The sequence below is a fragment of the Dasypus novemcinctus genome, chromosome 1, assembly GCF_030445035.2.
Source record: "Dasypus novemcinctus isolate mDasNov1 chromosome 1, mDasNov1.1.hap2, whole genome shotgun sequence".
NCBI classification, from domain to species: Eukaryota; Metazoa; Chordata; class Mammalia; order Cingulata; family Dasypodidae; genus Dasypus; species Dasypus novemcinctus.
Genome location: NC_080673.1, coordinates 182,355,036 through 182,375,839, shown reverse-complemented (window position 1 = coordinate 182,375,839; position 20,804 = coordinate 182,355,036). Strand labels below are relative to the sequence as shown.

General features: G+C 37.9%; 1 protein-coding gene across 10 annotated transcripts in view; it reads left to right on the top strand.

The window, feature by feature from the left end:
• Positions 1-20,804, top strand: part of RBPJ (recombination signal binding protein for immunoglobulin kappa J region) — a 261,397-nt gene that overhangs the window by 172,831 nt on the left and 67,762 nt on the right. For 4 of the 10 annotated variants that reach the window (XM_058300142.1, XM_012526475.4, XM_004461796.5 and 1 more), the window contains one exon: positions 8,478-8,660. The exons of 5 other annotated variants lie outside the window; for them this stretch is intronic. In XM_058300142.1, coding sequence (XP_058156125.1) covers positions 8,644-8,660 — 17 coding nt within the window. In that variant the 5' untranslated portion in view covers positions 8,478-8,643. Of the gene's footprint in view, positions 1-5,984; positions 6,026-8,477; positions 8,661-20,804 lie in introns of those variants that run through there. One more of the 10 variants, XM_058300127.1, reaches the window with a different exon arrangement.

Below are 20,804 nucleotides of genomic sequence, written 5' to 3'. Positions count from 1 at the left end.
CGGGCACATAAACATAGCCATCAGTATCAAGGATCCATCATTGTACCATTCTTCTTAACTGGTCTTGCCCTTGCACTTGGGGAATTGTTGCTCTTCCGTTAGGGAATGTGACACAGCTTTCTGGCTAGGAACTCAGCACTCCCTCAGTTGTCATGTGAAACTCTACTTGCTATGATAATACCCAACAAATATCTGAATATATTTATATACCCTATATACTTGCCCCTGACTTTCTTTTATACCAACATCATTCCCTTATTGCTAGTGCATATGAAATGATTCATAGTAAAGAAACATACATTACAGCAGAGCAGACTTTATTTTTCCTTAGTTTGGATTTGATATTTTGGCAAATGCATAGGGTGGCAGGTGACTTAGCTTTAGAATAAAAAAGACCAGGATTGGACTTCTGGCTGCCACTTAAATGTCACTTTTTGCATGTTACTTGAATTCCTTAAGTCCCAGTATTTTCATCTATAAATTGGGATTATCCATTGTATCTATCCCATTGAATTGGTAGTGATAAATGAGATAATGTATTTAAAGTACTTAGACAAACTTAGTTACATACTGTGTTTAGTAATAAATGTTAGCTCTTAGAATTGCCATTTATTCACAGTATTATTCAGAACATGACAGAACATATACTACTATGGGAAATTTTCAGGAAGTTTAGTGTTAAAATTTTATTTACATCTTTGTAAATTTTATTTAAATACAAAATATTTACCAGAAAGCAAATTTTATTTTTCCCATCAAATACTAGGTCACAAGGAGAATGTATACAAAATGTGGTAAATGAGAAATTCATATTTTCATTGGCAGCAGTTTTACACAGGAAACTGAACGAATGATCTGAGGAATATGCAGAACCTTTAAATTGTATATAGGCTCTTGTGATGTGAAAGGGAAACAGACTTTTTTCAGAGTGTAAGAGAGATGAACTGTTTGCTGTTTAGACCCATTAAAAGTTTTAATACCTACTTTTTGCCTGTAATGTGTTGTGGTTTGCAGTTTATTTTTTTTCCTTCCAACTCAATTAGCTTTCGTTTAACCAAATAAATTGAAATAGGACACCATTAAAACATATGATTGATCCTTCATTCTGACTTTGATATTGCCTATTGACTTTTTCCCCAAAGTTGAATACATCTCATCTGTGAATTCGTCTGGTATTATACACTGACCTGTTTTCAACAAATTTATAATCAAGACACATTTCTTGATAACCTGTTATAGGCAGGAACTTTGACCATCTTAAGTTATACATAATAGGGGTTAAGATATTTTCTGGTCCTTGGTAGTTTGTGCTCTAGTGAGACACTCAAGAACACTCACAGCTAACTATAATGTAAGGACGAACACATGATAGCCTCTGTAAGAGGCATTTCAAGAGGAATGTCTAGGTACAGAGGACGGAGAGATTTATTCTCCCTGGGGGATTTAGTGAAGGCTTCATGAAGATTTCTTATTTTAAACTTTGTTCTAAATGAAGGTTGAATTTCAGTGACACTGGAGACCTGGAGGCAGGAAATAATGCTCTCAGGAATAAGTCTGGGTGTTGGTTCAGTCCTCTGTGCCTCTTACCAGTCAGGATATGATTCTTATTAGAGATGAGTTTTTCAGAAACTATAAGCACCCAGTGTTTGTAAACAGTCCTTTAAGTGGAAGAAAACAGAAAGTCAGTAGAAAGTTAGAGCTGGGTGATGGGCCATCAGAATGTGGTTGTTTTCACAATTCTGCTGGAATTTGTCACTGGCAGCTGTGAGTACTCTTAGGGGACCTGTGGCTAAGGTGAAGGTGTGCTGAGATAGATTGCATTGGTGTCTGCTCTTTTTAAAAACTTCTATGTAGTATTACATATCTCTAATACAGGTATAAAAGGATTTATTAGCTATTTTTCATTTGCCATACAACTAGATGCTTTTTTTATGAACAGTACTATAGTGAATATCTTTGTGTATATTTGTGTTTTTGCAGGGCATATATTTAGAATTGGAATTGCTTATTAGAAGTTCATGATATTTTTGATAGATGCTGCTAAATTGTTCTCTAAAAACCTATGTTAACTTCCACCCATATATATAGCAATGTATGAGAGTTGGTGAACAGATTTTAGCAGGAGTTGAAAGGAAAATAATTCTGTACAGATAGAGATTAAGTGAAAGCATGGAGGCAGGAGATCCTGGGGTATGGTGAGGAGAGAGGGAGTAAAAATCCATGTAGAATATAGGAAGTAGGAGGAGCTTGTGGAAGATGAATTCAGAAAGGTAGGTTTGACCACATAAAGTATTATTTATTGTGGTGGTCAGAACTTCAGACTTGAATAGACAATGGTAGCCTTTTGAAAAGTTTTACACATGAGCTTATTTCAATAAATAGCTAACAACAGTTGTGGAGGCCAGATTTCTGAGGATGAGAGATGGTTATGAGACTGCAACTAAGATAGCATGCTGTAAGGAAAACCTAAATGAAAGCAGTGGCATTAGAAAATAGAGATGCATCAGACTCAGACAACCTTGCAGTTAAAGTCAGTCTTTAAAGACTTGGTAACTAAAGATGGAAAGGAAATAAAAAGCTCAAGACATTGGGGTTGAATGTTGCTGCTCTTTGGATGGTCAGGTGGTACCATTTACAAAACTAAAAATAGAATGAGGGAAAGTGGATGTGGCTTAAGCAGTTGGGCGTCGCCTACAACATGGGAGGTCCCAGTTCAGTTCCATTGCCTCCTAAGGAAGACAGCAAGCTGACACGGCTGGACTGGTGCAGTGATCTGACTCAGTGAGATGACACACGGAAGAGACACAGTAAGGAAATACAGTGAGAGACAAAACAAGCAGGGAGCGGAGGTTGCTCAAGGTGATTGGTGCCTCCCTCCCACATGGGAAGTCCCAGATTCACTTCCTGGTGCCTCCTAAAAAGAAGACCAGACAACCGACAATGGGAGTGGGGAGAGAAATAAAATTTAAACAAACAAACAATGAGAAGAAATAGATTTGGGGTAAAACAAGGGAAAATTTTAGAAAATTTTTTAAAATGTAAGGAAGAAAATAAAAAACTACCATTAACTGATGATTTATTTCTATTAGGTGTATATGTTTTTTTGTGTGTGCTTTTACATGACAGGCGCATGTCTGGCTTCTTTAACTTAACATAGTATTTTCAATTTATTATGTCCACAACCTAACTCCTGAGATCTTACCATCTCATTAAGTAGCAACTTTGTTCTTTAGACTGTTTATGCTAGAAACCTTGGAGTTACCATTGCTCTCTTTCTTTTCTTCAATTCCACATTCATTGTGTGTCAGCAAATCTTATAAGTTTTGTTTTTAAAATATATCCAAGATGCCATCACCTGAACACTTCCATTGCTTCCGTTACTTCCATCCTGGTTTAAGCCATCAGTTTTAACTTGCATTGTTGCAGTAGCCTCCTGATTGGTCCTCCTGCTTCTTCCTTTGAGCCTCATTGTCTTTCTTAACACAGCTGCCAGAATCATCTTGATTGTCCTCTGCTCAGATTATGATCTTCCTCCACTCAAAATTTATAGTAAAAGCTCAAGAACTGCATAGTCTGTGGCATCCTCAAGAACATGCACACATACAGCCTGTCATCTGCTGCTGCTCTCTTGCTGTAGCCACATTAGTCTCCTTATTGTCCTTAAGAACATGCTTCTGCCTCAGCATCCCTTCGACCTGCTGTTATTTCCTCTGCATGGAATTCTTTCCCCATTTCCTTCAGATCTCTACTTAAATATCACCTTGGTGATGATTTATTTTAAAACTGCACTCCATCCTTGTTTACCCCATCCTTTCCTGCTCTGCTTTCTTTATAGCATTTTCCACCTGACATTTTAGTTGCCATGTTAGCTCCAGGAAGCCAAGGATTTTGATCTGATTTCTACACTGAGGTATCTTCAATTCTTAAAATGAGACTTGGAGGTGACTAATATATATCTGTGGAATTATAGTGTGTTTGTCACGTGAAAGAGTACTTGGAAACATGAATTAAAGCCACAAATTGGATCATCAGCCACGTAACTGGAATAAACACAAATGTGGACATTGTTTTAAAACCAAAACATACGTGTTTCCTAAATATTAAATTAAAAAATAAAATATGAAAATATTTTATTTTGATTTTAGAATTGCGGCATTAGCAGTAACTGTTTACCAAATTGTTCCTTCACAGTCAGTGTATGTTTATGCCTACCGTGGCATATAGTGTTTTAGATGCTTTCATTTACCTTATTTCATTTAAGCATAGTATTACTGCAGTTCTGATCTGGTATTATCTGCAGAGATATTCTGGCTTTTATTAGAAATTACACAGGTCTCTAACCTGTGTGACCTGACTCCAAGTCCAGAACTTGATCAGCACATTCTCTGTCACTCATGACCACATAATCTGTTTTATTGTGATAACATATACAACATAGAATTTGCCATTTAAAAAAAAACTTTTAGTAATTTCTTTCCCATTCCCCTCTGTTGTCTGCTCTCTCTGTCCGTTCTCTGTGTGTTCTTCTGTGTCTGCTTGCAATGTCAGGCGGCACCGGGAAACTGTGTCTCTTTTTTGTTGCGTCATCTTGCTGCATCAGCTGTCCATGTGTGTGGCGCCACTCCTGGGTGGGCTGCACTTTTTTCACACAGGACAGCTCTCCTTGAGGGGCACACACCTTGCACGTGGGGCGGGGCACCCCTATGCTGGGGCGCCCCTGTGTGGCACGGCACTCCTTGCACGTGGCAGCACTGTGTGTAGACCAGCTTGCCTCACAGTTCAGGAGGCCCTGGGGATCGAACCCTGGATCCTTCATATGGTAGTTAGATGCTCTGTCAATTGAGCCACGTTTGCCTCCGCATTTTAACTATTTTTAAGTGTACAGTTCAGTGGCATTAATTACTTTTACAATGTTGCGCTCCCATCAACCACTTTCTTTACCAGTACTGTTTCATCTTCCAAAACAGAAGCTCTGTTCCCCTTAAGCAATAACTTCTTCCCCTTCTCTGATTCCCTGGTAACCTGTTATATACTTTCTGTTTCTATGAATTTGCTTATTCTATATATTTTAAAAAAGTGGAATCAGACAATATTCGTTATTTTATGTCTGACTTATTTCACTCAGCATAATGTTTTAAAGGTTCATCCATGTTGTAACTCCATTCTTAAGAGTGGAATTGCTTGGTTATATGGTAATTATGTGTTTAACTTTTGAGAAAACTGCCAAGTCTTTTCACAGCTCCTTGCACCATTTTACATTCCTACAACAATGCACAGGAGTTCCAATTTCTCCACATTCTCTCAGACAGTTGTTATTTTTCAGTTTTTGAAATAATAGCCACTCTAGTGGGTGTGAAGTGGTGGCTCACTGTGGTTTTGATTTGTGTTTCCCTAATGGCTAATGATGTTAACATACTTCCTTGTGGTATTGGCCATTTGTATATCTTCTTTGGAGAAGCATATTCAAGTCCTTTTCCTATTTGTTTTTTGTTTGTTTGTTGGATTGTCTTGTTGGGTTTGTAGGAGCTTTTGAATATATTTTGGATATTAAATCCTTACCAGATACATGTTTACAAATTCTTTCATTCTGGAACTTTTCCTTTTACTATCTTGAAAATGCCCTTTAATGCACAAAAGTTCTTAAATTTTTTAAAAAAATTATTTTTTTATAATTCTTAAAAAATTATTTATTCTCCCCGCCTCGGATGGCTCCCTTATATGTTTGTTTGTTGGTTTTTTTTTTTGCTCATCATATGTGTTTGTTGTCTTTTTTCTTTAGGAGGCACCTGGAACCAAACCCAAAACCTTCCATGTGGAAAGTGGGTACCCGACTGCTTGAGCCACATCCACTCCCTGCTGGTTTTTGGATTTTGTGTGTTTTTTTTTTTGGCTGTTGTTTCTGCTTGTTGTCTGCTCGTTTTTTCTCATCTGCTCATTTTTATTTTTTGGCTCAATGTCTGCTTGTTGTTTGTTTGTCTTCTTTAGGTGGCACCAGGAACTGAACCCAGGACCTCCCATGTTGGAGGTGGGTACCCAACCGCTTGAACCACATCCTCTCTTCAGTTCTTAATTTACATAAAGTCCAATTTATCTGTTTTTTTGTTTCTCATGTTTTTGGTGTCATATTTATGTGTAATCTTTCAAATCCCCCAAAATTTATAATTTCTGTTTGTTTATTTCCTTTAGCAACTAAGCTAAAGGAGAACAAAGAGGTTAGGGAGAAACTCAGTCATTCATACCCATATACCTATTTCTAAATATAGTCACAAAAAGTGCAAAGAAAGGAAAGGTAAATTTGATTGAGGCCTTTTAGTGTTTCTTGCTTTAGTGGTCTCCCAAATCCTAGGAAGGAAAAATGCTTGTACTGATTTACTTTAATAAATGTACAGTAATGTTTATGAGCTTATTTACTTTACAATTCCTCTCCCCCACCAACAGAACGTACTTATTTCTTTTTTTTAAAGATTTAATTGTTTATCTTTAAAATTTTATTTCTCTCCCCTTCCCTCCCCCAACCCCCAATTTTCTGCTCTCTGTGTCCATTTTGCTGCGTGTTTCTTCTTTGTCTGCTTCTCTTGTCAGCAGCACAGGAATCTGTGTTTCTTTTTGTTGAGTCATCTTGTGCGTCAGCTCTCCGTGTGTGCAGCACCATTCTTGGGCGAGCTGAACTTTCTTTCGCGCTCGGCGGCTCTCCTTATGGGGCACACTCCTTGCACGTGGGGCTCCCTTACACGGGGGACACCCCTGCGTGGCATGGCACTCCTTGCGCGCATCAGCATTGTGCGTGGGCCAGCTCCACTTGGGTCAAGGAGGCCTGGGGTTTGAACCGCGGACCTCCCATGTGGTAGACAGACGCCCTATCCACTGGACCAAGTCCGCTTCCCTGTACTTATTTCTTTTTACTACTGTTTTTGTTTTTCATCTTTCCCCCTTTTCTCACCCTCTTAGATCTGTGGTTCCAGAGAGGTGACAGCAGAATGTGTGTTCGTCTCAAGTTTGCTAACACTAATCCATTTGAAAAAAGATAGTTGTGCATGTGTGTGTATGTTTGTTTATATTTAAATTATGCCTGTCTATACTCTGCCATCTAAAATTCTGGGGGAAAAATGGATTCATGTTCCTGTTGGACCCTGGCCTTTGCTACTTTAGGCATCACCATCAGATATATTTGTTAGTTGCACTTACACTACCAAGTGATCAGGTTTGTGTGTTTTTATGGCTGTTGCTGAAGTGATTTTAGTGGAAGGAGGGTACTACTCTCTTCTGCATTTGTTTCTTTCTACTTAACTCTGGTAGAGTATTTTCCTAGATGCAGTTTTGCCACACTTACCAGTTTTCTGGAGTGACCTACATTTTGTAATCTGTGTTGCCTGCAGCCTGCAATAAATCTGGATTTCAGAAATATATCTGTTTTGTGACAGACTTGAAAGGTTTTCATCCAGTGAATTTACCTTTTGAAACAGAACATAGTTTCACTTTCTTCTCAGCACATGCTTTAGTTGTAGCTGGGAAGCTTTTTGATCTTCCATTTCTTGTCTTTTAACCTTTACACAATGTTTTGCATGCCTAGACTATAACAGTACCTATCCTGTTATCTTTCTTTCTTTGGAAGCCCTTTTTATGGCTTGTTTTTATTAAAAATTTCCTGATCAGTCATCCTAAAATACTTTAATTGCTTTATAATAGTAAATGTATCTGTGTTTTTATTGATGTTTTCAGTTTTGCTTTCTTTGTGTAGCTTGAGTATTCTTTCTTATAACTGCAAATAAAAGAAGTGTGATTTCTTAATAGATTTAAAGTGTAAAGCATGTACTTCTTACCATGTCTTTTTCCCCTCCCCCCTTATCATACTATTTTAATAGTGAATTTTTGTTTCGTAATGTTTTTATGTTAGAAGGGGGTAGGAGGATAAAAGAAGAGGGACTGACTGATACCAGGGCAATCCCAGAGAGGCAGTAAAACTTTATTTAATATTAATAGAAGTAGGCTTTAGAAACTAGAGCTCTTTTCAGTTTAATGACTTCCGTGGAACTAAAATGTTACAGTAATAGTAACACCAGGAAGAGCCATACTTGAAGGAACCCCTTCTATGTCTATTTCATACAGGGGTGTGGGATATTTCCAGCTCTCATTCAACACAGAATAGGATAGTTTATCTGAAACCAACCTGGCTTCTATCAAATATTCAGGCCTGTTGTATAAATTATTTTCATTCCTTGAGAAGAAAACTAAAGAAACAGTAGGTCAAAGAAATTTGTGGAGTTTCTAAAGTAAGATCTCAATAAAGCAAAGGCTGTCAACTCTTGACAATGAAGCTTACACTCCTTCCCATTCATATAAGATTTGACATTGAAAATGGCAGTGTTGCATAATAGTAGCAGAAGTTCTTTATTTTTACTTAATCATGGCAGCAAATAAACACAGTGGTTTAACATACCAACACTTAAGTCCTTATTTTTTTGTTTTTGTTTTTTAAGTCATTGAAATTATGAGACTATCATTCAGATGGAAGCATTATAGTTCTTCGGAGCCATTATGATCTCAAAAGGAAAGGAGAATGATACAGATACACTGGCTGAGGTGTTTTGAGGTGCATCGAAGTGTTCCAAACTGTGGCTTACCATAACATGTTCTTGAAGTACCATGGCATGGATTAAAAGGTATGCTTTAGAAATCTCCAGCGACCCAAGGTCATAATTAGAATGAATGCCCATGACTATATTTAATTATTGCATATTTTAAGATATTTTAATGTTTACATTATGGATGTGGTTATGGATTTATGGCAATAGTATTTTATGTAAAATATATACCATAGGCTTTTTATGATCCAATCTTTTTTTCCCTCTCATTTGAGATAGGTTATAACAGCCCTTAGTAGGTATTTTCCTCTAGATTTTAATAATATAATTTCTGTAAAATCTTCCAAAAAGTAGTTTAGGAATTATTCATATGTTAATCTGTAATTACCTTTTTGGATTAGATCATAGACTAGTTTCTCTTCTGTCATTTCATGGTAGCCTGAAGAGGAAACAGTTGGGTAAATTCTTTGGTTGAGGTATTAATTTGACCAAACAAAATTATTTGGGTCATTTATAGTTTTTGCTTGTTTTTGTCTTTTATAAGGAATTTTCACTGAGTGGAAATTGTGACTTTATTAATAGTGTGATTGCTCTTTGTTTACCAGTGTATTTGTTACAGTTAAATCATTATGTGTTTGTGGTATGTTGTCCCACAGTTATTTGTGGCTGCTAGTAATTGTAATTCTAGGCTTCTTAATACTCATTTAAGTGTCAGAAATCATTAAGGCTCTTATGTTCATAAGATTTTGAGTGATGTAGTCAAAAGCATTTCTTAATTATTGGAAACTTGGAAACTTTCTAGTTTTATACTCTGTTTGCTATTAAATGCTTTCTTAAAGGTGGTAGTGAAATGGGGAATGCTGAATTCATTAATGTTACATCAGGTTCAGAATTCTTTGTTTTTTACGTTATGATGGCAAATATGTTGGGAAAATAGATTTAAATCATGGGTAGATAAATTTAATAGAAATACACTGGTACAGTCCAGGATTTATCAGTTAGGCTACCTTACATTAAGATCCTTTGGGCTTGTCAGCAGTTAAATTCTTTATGGAATTTAGTTATTAAACCTAAGACAAAACTGTTTTTTATTAAATTCTGGTCCATAATGACAGATCTAATCAAGCTGCAGGGTAAATTCAACTGCTTATTAACCAAGGCATGCATTCAGTTCAACCAGGCATTTCACATCCTGTGGCACAGGATATTTCCCCTCCAAAAGATTTCTGACAATAATGGGTTTTAGATGGTGGCAGATTCCTATGTTGTTTCAGAATATTCTTCTCTATAATATTTGTTACTTCAGCCTTAAGATCATTTTGGAGTAGCACTTGGGCCTCTCTCTGCTTGGTTTTAACTCCATAGAGGATAGTGATTCATAGCCAGAGTTGGGAACTCCTGTTCTATTTGGAAGAGTTTGTAGGTTAGTGGTTAAGAGTTTACACTTTGGGGTCACCTGACTTATGTTTCAAATATAACTCTTTCTCTGATATCTTGACAGGTTGAGAGAATGGGGGAGAGGTAATATATATATTCATACACTATTAAAAACTCATATGTTACAATATAAAATACACAATTGCACAGGTATATTATGTAATTGTATAACATTGTATATAGTAAGATACATATCATTATACATGCACACTTAGTTCAGGACTGGACATGTAGAAAACCAATGTTAGAGTGATAGTGTGATTTTTGTATGTGTATGTGTTGATTATTAAATGCTAGAAATCAGAATCTCTCTTTCACTGTCACATTTTGTTTTTCTTTTTTTAATTTTTTGGACTTTTTCTCATCAAAGAGAAAAAAAGAGGGTGGCCATTAGAGATTGGTAATTTATCTATGGGCCTCTTATCCTGCAAGATTGATTTCTATGTTCTCTAAGGCTGTATTTTTTAAATTGCGGGTATGAACCCATTCATTAGTAGGCCAAGAAATCAGTTTAGTGAATTATGACCAGCACTGAAACATGTATTAGAATAGAAAGTAAAATATCAGAGGCTATCAAATGTCACAAAGAGTATTGTATCGTAAACCTTTATTTCAATTAAAAAAATAAAATACACATTTATATTGGGCCATTCTAGTTCCAGTAAGTGTATGCTTTCTTAGTTGGAAGATGTCCCTAAGAAGTGATAATTGTTTTATATTTATTTCCCTTGCTGAGAAGTGACCAGGATAGGTTTTAATTACATGTGGCTTCTAATGTCGTGTGCCATACCACCTTCAAAGGGGATCCTTTATGTTACAAGTGGAGGTTATTACAGAAAACCGTCTTGAGTGGAGGAATAGGAGATTAAAGCAGCAGCCTTTTTTGGGGGGGAGGGGGTGTTGGCAAGGGAGTAAAGACTTTATTAAGAAACAAGAAAAGAGTACACAATCCTAGACATGTACACAATCCTCAGGCATTTTTAAAGACCTTTTTAAGACCTTTACTCCTCCCCTTTCCAAATGTTGGGAAGAGGCCCCACCTGTTTGCTCTTCTGATTGGTTGCCCCACCTCTTAGCTCTAAGGGGGCCAGTGGTGAGGCCTTTTAAAAAAAGGTATCCAAGGCTTCTTTTTGATCATGGAAAGAGTTCCAAATGGGAACTCATAGCCAGGGCCTTGTGGGGTCTTTCTGGCGTTGTTCTTTAGCAGCAACCTTTCCTTCAGGAGGTTTTTGGGCAGGGTCTCACAGCTGTGTTGTCTGCTGGGTCTAGGCTGTGACTGGACTTCTTCCTTCATCTTCTCTATACTACCATGCTTCTGCTCCCTCCTCAGAGAGTTTACACCCTTATTCTTATGGGGGAGCTGAAGGGTGATGGCCATTCTTCTGTAGCTGCTTCTTGCTGGTTGGGGGAATAGTCCCTGGCTAACAGAGTATAAAACCCTCAGGTTATTCTATTGAGGCTGAGGAAAGATGGGTCCAGCACTGTGATTGGACCTGGGTGAAATCCCCATGTGTCTAATACCTTATCTGGAAGGCATTGATTCTGGAAGAAATAAACTTATTTAGAATTTAAGATATTTGGTCCTACTAAAAGGATAAAGAAAGATGGTGGGAAGTGGTCCCAAAAAGGGAACCATCCATGACATACTGCACCACAAGAATGAGAAAGGCTAGGCGCCTTCAGAGATGCAGCAGCTTTTGAGTGGCACTAACCAAGGCCATTTTAATCCAAATAGGATGACCTAGTATACTATCCTTTACATTCATTATGGTGTTTTTCGACTCCTAGGTTAGTGGTATTCATACTGCCAGTGTGAGCTCCGGAATCAATTTAATAAGTTGCCTTTAAAAAAAAAATAAATGAAACCGAAAGGAACTGAATAGAAAATGTTATAAATATGTCACAGAGTATAGTTTTGTGAAAGTTTTGTTTCAAGGGTAGGATATGTATATGTTCTAGATTGCAGTGTAAAATGTATTTTTTTACTGTGAGTTGTCATACAGAAATATTGGAAAACCAATTGCCCTAGGTATTCATAAAGACCTAAGTTCCTAGTGATAATCACCTGGGAAAGTGGATGAAACTCATTCTTATAAATCCACAGTGCCAGGCGGCAGACTTGGCCCAGTGGTTAGGGCGTCCGTTTACCACATCGGAGGTGCGCGGTTCAGACCCCGGGCCTCCTTGACCCGTGTGGAGCTGGCACATGCGCAGTGCTGATGCGTGCAAGAAGTATCATGCCACACAGGGGTGTACCCCGCGTAGGGGAGCCCCACGCACAAGGAGTGTGCCCTATAAGGAGAGCCGCCCAGCGTGAAAAAAAGTGCAGCCTGCCCAGGAATGATGCCGCACACATGGAGAACAGACTAGCAAGATGATGCAACAAAAAGAAACACAGATTCCTGTCCTGCTGACAACAACAGAAGCGGACAAAGAAGACGCAGCAAATAGACACAGAGAACAGACACAGAGAACAGGGGGTGGGAAGGGGAGAGAAATAAGTAAAGAAATAAATCTTATAAAAAAAAAAAAAAACCACATTGCCCAAACTGACCTCAGTCACTAAAGCCTTCAGATAGGTAAGACTGTATTGTCAATCTTACTTGTAGTTAATTAGCTATAAAACCTTATTTTTTGTTGTTGTTGTGTTACTGTTTTATGAATGTGCATATGTTTTCTTCTGTTTGCTTTCAAAAATATTTAAAGGCTCAAAGATTTTTAAAAATTAGTTTTTTCCTAGTTATGGAAGACTTTATTTTTATTTTGCATTGATGAAGGTTACCCATGCAGTTAAAAAGTATACCAAAAAACTGATGATAGATGCTAAAACCTAACCATTTCCTTTTCCATTCTTTATATGTTAGAACTTTTTCATGTTTTATGTGCTGCTTTAGTTCAGAAGGTGAATATAATGTTTAATATTGCAAAAGTAATTAAGCATAAATCAGATATATTACAAACAAGTTAGTCAGATGTTAGAGTGTCTGTTTTTGTGAGGATTTCTTTTATATTTAAAATTTTATTTTTCTGGGATTATTACCTATACGTACCAGTGTTCTCATAACAGCAGATACTTGCTTTATAGGTTTATTGAGGATGGTTAAGAATTGCTGGTGAATATTTTTAAATAGGGCTTCAAAGCAGGGCACTGGAAACATATGTGTGTTTTAAGATGGTTTAAGATACAATTTCCTCCTCCCTAGAAAACAATAAGGGGGTGAAGACTCCTGGTAAAATTGTTTCATGGCCGTGGAATTTGTACAGTTTCCTACACTTGGGAGTTGAAAAATGGAGAAATTCTTTGCCAAAATAAGAAGGCAAAAGATAATGAACAAAGTTCATCTTTCTTTGTGAATTGAGTTAAATGTGCATAGTTCCTGCTCTGAATTGAGTATGCCACTAATGCTCCTTGTAAATCATGTTTTGAAATCAGAGAAGCTAAAGTAGTAAATGAGCTGAGCACTGGGTTAGCTGCTCTGATGATGGTTGCTTGTATTTGCCCTGATGTATGCAGGCATGTGTTGCTAGTGGAGGAGGAAGTGAGTAAGAGCATATGGTGGGAAAGTTAAATTTCTTTTTTCTGTTACTTTGTTTCCCCAAATTCCTCCCAGCCCCTACCCAGACCTTGTCATTTCCCAGACGACCCAATTCTTTATTCTCTTTTCAATAGCATTGTTTGACTTGTCATCATTATAAGAGATTTGGTTCCCTTCAGACATGTCCATACCCTTCTGACTTTGTTACTTTCTACCTCATGCTATATCGTGCCCAGAGTACAAGGTTTCATGGTATCATCACTTTGTGACACTTGTTTCTTCAAAGCTATGTTCCTTTTCTTTGGTTATCATCATGCATGCTAGCAACTAATCTTTTCTTTTGGTAGATTTTTTTCCTCCTAAAGTGTAATTTTGAAAGAAACTAAACCACATTCTAATTAAATTGGCCGCAAACTGACATCAGTGACCAGAGGGGTACCCCAACCCCCTCACATCTAGGATCAGAAGATAGCATATCATAAATTACTCCATTAATTATTAGATATGATTCCAGTATACTTTGGTTGTTTAAAATAGAAATTAAAATCACCTTCCAAGAATGAAAATTAGCTGGTTGAGATTATTTTAAAAAGGTGTTCAAATTTTCAAAATGTTTTGAGCTATGTTTTGAGCTCAAAATGTTTGAGCAGTATTTTTGGCATTAGGAATATTCTGAGGCTAATTTGTATTTTATTACTTTGAAAAACAGTATTATGTTGGATGTCTGTAGGAACTGGGTTATAATAGAGTACTTTATCAATTCCATCTCAAGTGTGAACCCAATTGAAAACTAGAATATTCTGTCAGTAATTATCATGATCAAGCGATCTGTTCCTTTAAAAAATATAATGGAATCAGTGTATCTTGTACTATTAAACTGTTAGGGGATTATGAGAAGAATACATAAATGAACAGGATGGTGTGCGTGTGTCCTTTTTCCGAAATACCAAGCTTGTTGCTTATAAATGGAATACCGTTTTCATTATGAAGACCTTATCAATGATGTTGCCATGTGAACTCTGTGAGGCTCTGTTAGCTGATGGAGGAGCTGCAAATAAGATAATGCCAGTTGATCTTTGCTACAAGTCTTGGGGTGGGGGGTTTACCTTAACCACTAACATGTTAACATCTTTAGAAATAATGACTGAAAATGTGCTACTTAGGGAAGGACCACATGTCTGTTTTCCCTTTTCCCCCTAATTTTATATAATAATTCTTGGGGAATAACTATTAGAGTGGGGAGGGGGAGAGAACTTTTTCAAAATATATATATTTTTAAAGATTTATTTATTGACTTACTTTTTCTTTTTAAAATTTATCTTCCCCTCCCTCCCCCAGATGGTTCTCCCATCCATCTGCTCACTGTTTGCTCACCTTCCAGGAGGCACCAGGAACTAAACCTGGGACCTCCCACATGAGAGGCAAGTGCCCAGCAGCCTGAGCCACAACCATTCCCTGCAGGCTGTGGCATCTGCTGACTTGTGGCATCTGCTTGTTGTGGTGGGAGCAGTGTCTAGCTTGTTGTGGTGGGGGCAACATCTAGCTTATTTTGCGGTTGGGATGGTGTCTTGCTCGTTGTGGCAGGGGCAGCATCTGCTCATCTTCTTTTAGGAAGCATGGGGACCCAAACCTGGGACCTCTTCCCCCCACCCCCCCATCCCCACCGGCCATGTGGTAGGTGGGTGCCCAACTGATTGAGCCACATCTCTTTCCCTCAAAATATTTGTTTTGATTGTTTTTTTTGTTTGGTTTATCACAAACAATGGGCAGTGAAGATGATAGGAATATATTTATAAATGTTATATGTACATGTGCTGGTGGTAGTTAGCTAAGTAGCTAGATTAAATGCCCATGAGATTTAGCTTTATTAAACTCTTTTATTGTTGAAATTCCTATGGAAAAACTTAACTTGTGAGAAATTTTAGCCCAGGGACAAGGACAGATAATATAAATGTATATAAAATTGGAGTGACTTGGAGCAGGTAGGAACCCCTGAAAGGATTCATTTGAAATAAACACTTGCCTTTTCCCTCCAGAGAGCCAGTTTTCAGTCCCTGCCCTAGGTCCCAATCTCTTCTCTTTCCCCTCCCTCCTTCATATGAAACAGGTTTTTCTTCTTTTCTTTTCTTTTTTTAGGATATAAAGTATTTTATTTATTCATTTATTTATTTATTTAAAGAAACTTTAGATTACATAAGTGTTACGTAAAATATATATTTCCATATGCCCCACTCCCCCCACCCCCACATTTTCCAATATTTGGAACTTCCTTCATGAGTGTGGTACATTTGTTACAGTTGATGGACATATATTGAAGCATTGCCACTAACCATGGATTATATCTTACATTATAGTTGACACTCTGTCCTGCGCAATTTTGTAGGTTAAGACAAAATATATAATGGCCTATATTCCATCATTGCAGCTTCATGCAGGACAATTCCAATGTCCTGAAAATGCCCACATATTATACCTATATTTCCCCCTTCCTGCCTCAGAACCTCCAGTGGCCACTGCCTCCACATCAATGATAAAAGTTCTTCCATTGCTAGAATAATAATAAATCTATACTAGAATAAAAGTCTACTTTAGTATATTGTGCATTCCCCAGTCTTGAGGATTTGGAGATGGTGATGCAACTCTGTCTCTAACTGAGAGGGGGCTTAGATTCCATGGGGCAGATGGATGGGGCTGTCTTGCTTGCAGTTGCAGACTCTGTTCCTTGGGGGGGTGGTTGTCCATCATCATCACCTTGTTAGTTGTCCCTGGGTGAGTACAGTGAACTGGAGAATAGGTGTTGCAACTCTGCTGAGGTTCAGGGCCTAAATGGCACATGGCTGGATCAAAGATTTAAGTCTCTTGGACATAAACCTATCAAGAGTAGTACTAACTGTAGGTTCAAATAGAAGAGGCAGAAGAGCTGTGTGAAGGGAAACCACAAATGAGTCCAACTTGTCACACTGGGGCACATAAATTCCATGGTAAGGCTCACTGACAGGGCGCCAAACTCCTGAGCTATCTGCCCTGCTTATAGTGTTTGGATGTCTCTAGAACCCTCAGGAACCCCACTATCTTAGGCACTGTTCACTGTGGCAGTCAGTGAGATCCTGCTGAGACATGCATAAACGTGACCTCTGGGATGTCCTCTCCACTCACTTTGAAATCTCTTAGCCATAAAAACTCATTTGTATTTACCATTTTCCCTTTATGGTCAGCATCTTTCTCCAGTTGCATTGCTAGTTAGCACTTCGTAATAATTCCTTGGTGCCAGGGAGGATCATCCCTGGGAGTTATGTCCCACAGAGGGGGGATTATAGTGCGTTTATATGCTAAGGTTGACTTAGAGAGAGGCCACATTTGAGCAACAAGGAGGCCCTCATTAGGCAACATATGATACTAGGCTAAGTTTCAATTTCAAAAGAAAAGGTTCATAAGCACAATCATCAATATCAAGGGCCTGGCACAATGGTCTGTCTTCCTTCACTAGGCACCCACCCCATACTAGGGAGATTCTTGCTGTCCCATTAGAGAATGTAGCAGAACTCTTGGTTACTTTTGTGACTTAGCTGTATCACCAGCCCCTGGGACAGTGACAGGTACTCAGTAAGTACTTCTTGAATGGGTGAACTTCATTTTTCATAATACTAGGTATTTAAGGCATGCATCTATCCTATCATGACAGACCAGGCTGTTCTCTTATTTACCACCCTCTTAATTTATTGTCTTAATAAAATGACTGGATATGTAAGGAAGTGATCTTAACTTTGAAAATGACCTTAGTTTCTACAATTTTGTCATCACTAAGTTCTTCTGTGAGTTGGCAGTTGGTAAATAAAAGGCAGAGACAACCTGAGCTGTGTAATAACTAACATTTACTGAAATACAGTAGTATTTCAGAGGTGTCCCTTTACGTTAAAATTAACTTTCCAGTTTTATAGATATGGAGACCAAAACTCCAGAATAATTGTGAAACTGCTGCAGTGTTTCTTTGTTAGAAAGATCTGAATATTTGAGGAGCAAAAACCTGCGAATAGTTTACATAATAATTTAACAGATTTTTCTCACAATGGTTAGATATCCAAGTGTGAGATTATTTATAAGGAAGTTACTGATTGTGATCTGTGCTCATATTCCACAGAAGAAAAACTCAGTATTCAACTAAAACATTTCCGTATTTGGAATTGACCAGGTTTGGTTTGTTAGGAGGTGGATAGTTGCCCTTTTATGGCCACTAGACACTCCACTGCTTGCTTTTATTTTTATTTCACTTAACCAGTGCCTCTGACCCCCCCACTTCCCTCAAACAATCTTTTTCCTTCTTTTTTATTGTGCTCTCGTGTACCCACTTTCTTTCTCTTCCACCTCTTATTTATGGGCAATCTGAACAAACAAAATAATTTTGCTCTACATTCTATTTAGAATAATAAGAATAATATGTGAATAGTGCTTTTGAGTTAGGGATACAGGCAGTTCAGGTAGAAGTGAGCTGACCAAATAAATATGTGCAAGGATCAGGGAGGACGATGCTATAATAGCATAAAACTGAGGTCCTCTAACACTGTCCAAAAGTTAAGACCCAGGACTTTATTCTTTCAGAATAAAGAGCTTATTGAATATAATGACCAGAACCAGAAGATTAATTCTTGAGGAATCCTGGAGCCAAGGCATTGATGGAATCCAGGGAAAAAATGAACAATCAGAATGATTTCCCTTCAACCTTGATTTTTATTCCGAACTCAAATTTATACTGAAGGATTTCATTCAGTCTTAAACTTTGTCACACCAGGAGCTGCTACCAGTATTTTGAACATTGTAAAAGCACAGTTAGCTAGCTAATTTGTTAACTGCATTATTATTGGCTTAAACGTAAAAGGTCTTACATTAATATTTGGTAATTGTTATTGCAATAAATAATTGCCTGGATGAAATTACTGGAGATGTGCCATGGTAGTATGTAGGTTATCTCAAAAAAACTACCTGAAGGCATATAAACTTCTAAGGCCTCTTCTTAGGTATATTGCTCATTGCCACCTATTTAGACCATGATACTACTACTTCATAGAATCTGTCAAAAATGTGGATTATCCTTTAATGTCAACATGCCTCATTACAGATTGCTATTGCTGAGCAAGTAGCAATTATAACTTAGATCATTGTTTCCTGCAGGACGTTCTTCATGAAAAGGATATATAGGGTTTTAGTAATGTGAGAGGGTTATTAATCACTATCATTTTAACTATTAGGATTTGGTAGAATAGTTTCTCCATCATACCCCATCCCCTGGCCCCTAGTGTACAATTTGTAAATTTTACATCAGCTCATTTTGGGGTACAATATTTACAACCTTTTTCTTCCACTGTAGAAAATAACTTATGTATTCCAGATCAGTTTGCTCATAATTGTCATTTAATTAAAAATAGTTCATCCAAATCATATTATAGTTTGAGCTACAATTCCATGATGTAAGTTAATGTGAATAATAATAGCTTATAACTTTGGCTTATTTCTCTAATGTGCAGTTGTGCTTTTATTTTGTTTGTTTTTTCAGTAATTTGCAAAGTTGAAAAATCTGACCAGCAAAAAAGTTATAGCCTAAAATTTCACTATGCAATTCCAGATCATTGTGAAAATAAGTTGGGTCTTCATTGCTGGGATACTTAGTTATAATCTGTTAAAGGCTCTAGATTTGACTAAGCTGTAGAGTTGTTAGCTCAATCAGTTTTTCCTGGCTTATTTAACCTTATAGCATTGCCTCACATTCTCTATTTGTATTACTACAGTATTTCATCCTTGGGTGTCAACAGTTTTGATTTGCTGAGAAACAGTTCATAAGTAAGAGATAATATTTCTGAAACATTAAATAAATTTTCAGATGATAGGTGTTGTTTAGTGGGGAATGTAAATGGAAGATAATTTGTCAGAGAATTGGGGGGGGGTCATTATTTTGGGAAGGCAAGGAAGATAAATGGTTTGAATACCAGCATATGGCCTCATTATATACTTAAATGTGGGTCTCTTTATCTTTAAACATTAACGAATCATTGTGTTACTAGAGGCAAGACACAGTCTTATTTGTGACTTTCTAAGATTCAGTTCTTCTTAGTTAGGAATAGTACCAACCTCTAATGGTTGTTAGTGAGAATTAAATGAAAGCACATAAAAATGTATTACGCCTATTGCTATTTGCTGCATGTCCATTCTGCTACATAAGGTTAGTAGGAGCTATGGGTGTAAGCATAAACGAGAGCTTGTTCTAACATTATGAAACCAGGGAATGGAGACATAGGAATTAGCACAAATTTTTTTTTTAAAGATTTACTTATTTATTTATTCCCCCCCACCTTGTCTGTTCTCTCTGTCTATTTGCTGCATCTTCTTTGTCTGCGGCATGGGAGTCTGTGTTTCTTTTTGTTTGTCATCTTGTGTCAGCTCTCCGTGTGTGCGGCGCCATTCCTGGGCAGGCAGCACTTTCTTTCGTGCTGGGCAGCTCTCCTTATGGCCGCGCTCCTTGCGCGTGGGGCTCCCCTACGCGGGGGACACCCCTGCGTGGCAGGGCACTCCTCGCGCGCATCAGCGCTGCGCTTGAGCCAGCTTCACACCGGTCAAGGAGGCCCAGGGTTTGAACCGCGGACCTCCCATGTGGTAGACAGACGCCCTAACCACTGGGCCAAGTCCGCCACCCTGGAAGTGCAATTGATAGTATTTGTTAAGGAATTGCTTGTGGTGGAGAGAAAGAATGAGGGAAGAGGTCAATAATACTAGTATCATAGATGAGAGAACTTCACATTTGTTTAGGGAACATGCATGTTTAGAGAGTGGTGAGAATAATAATATTAAGAATTAAGGGAAAACGGATTTGGCCCAGTGTTAGGGCGTCCGTCTACCACATGGGAGGTCCGCGGTTCAAACACCCGGCCTCCTTGACCCGTGTGGAGCTGGCCCATGCGCAGTGCTGATGCGTGCAAGGAGTGTGCCCCGTCAGGAGAGCCGCCGAGCGCTAAAGAGAGTGCAGCCTGCACAGGAATGGCGCCGCCCACACTTCCTGTGCCGTTGATGACAACAGAAGCGGACAAAGAAACAAGACGTAGCAAATAGACACAGAGAACAGACAACCTGGGGAGGGTGGGGGGATTAAAAATAAATAAATCTTTAAAAAAAAAAAAAGAATTAAGTTGTTAACAATAATGCTACTCTTTAATAGGAAAAGTATCGTATTTTCTATTAAAAAAGTTTGATGTTGGACTTCTGA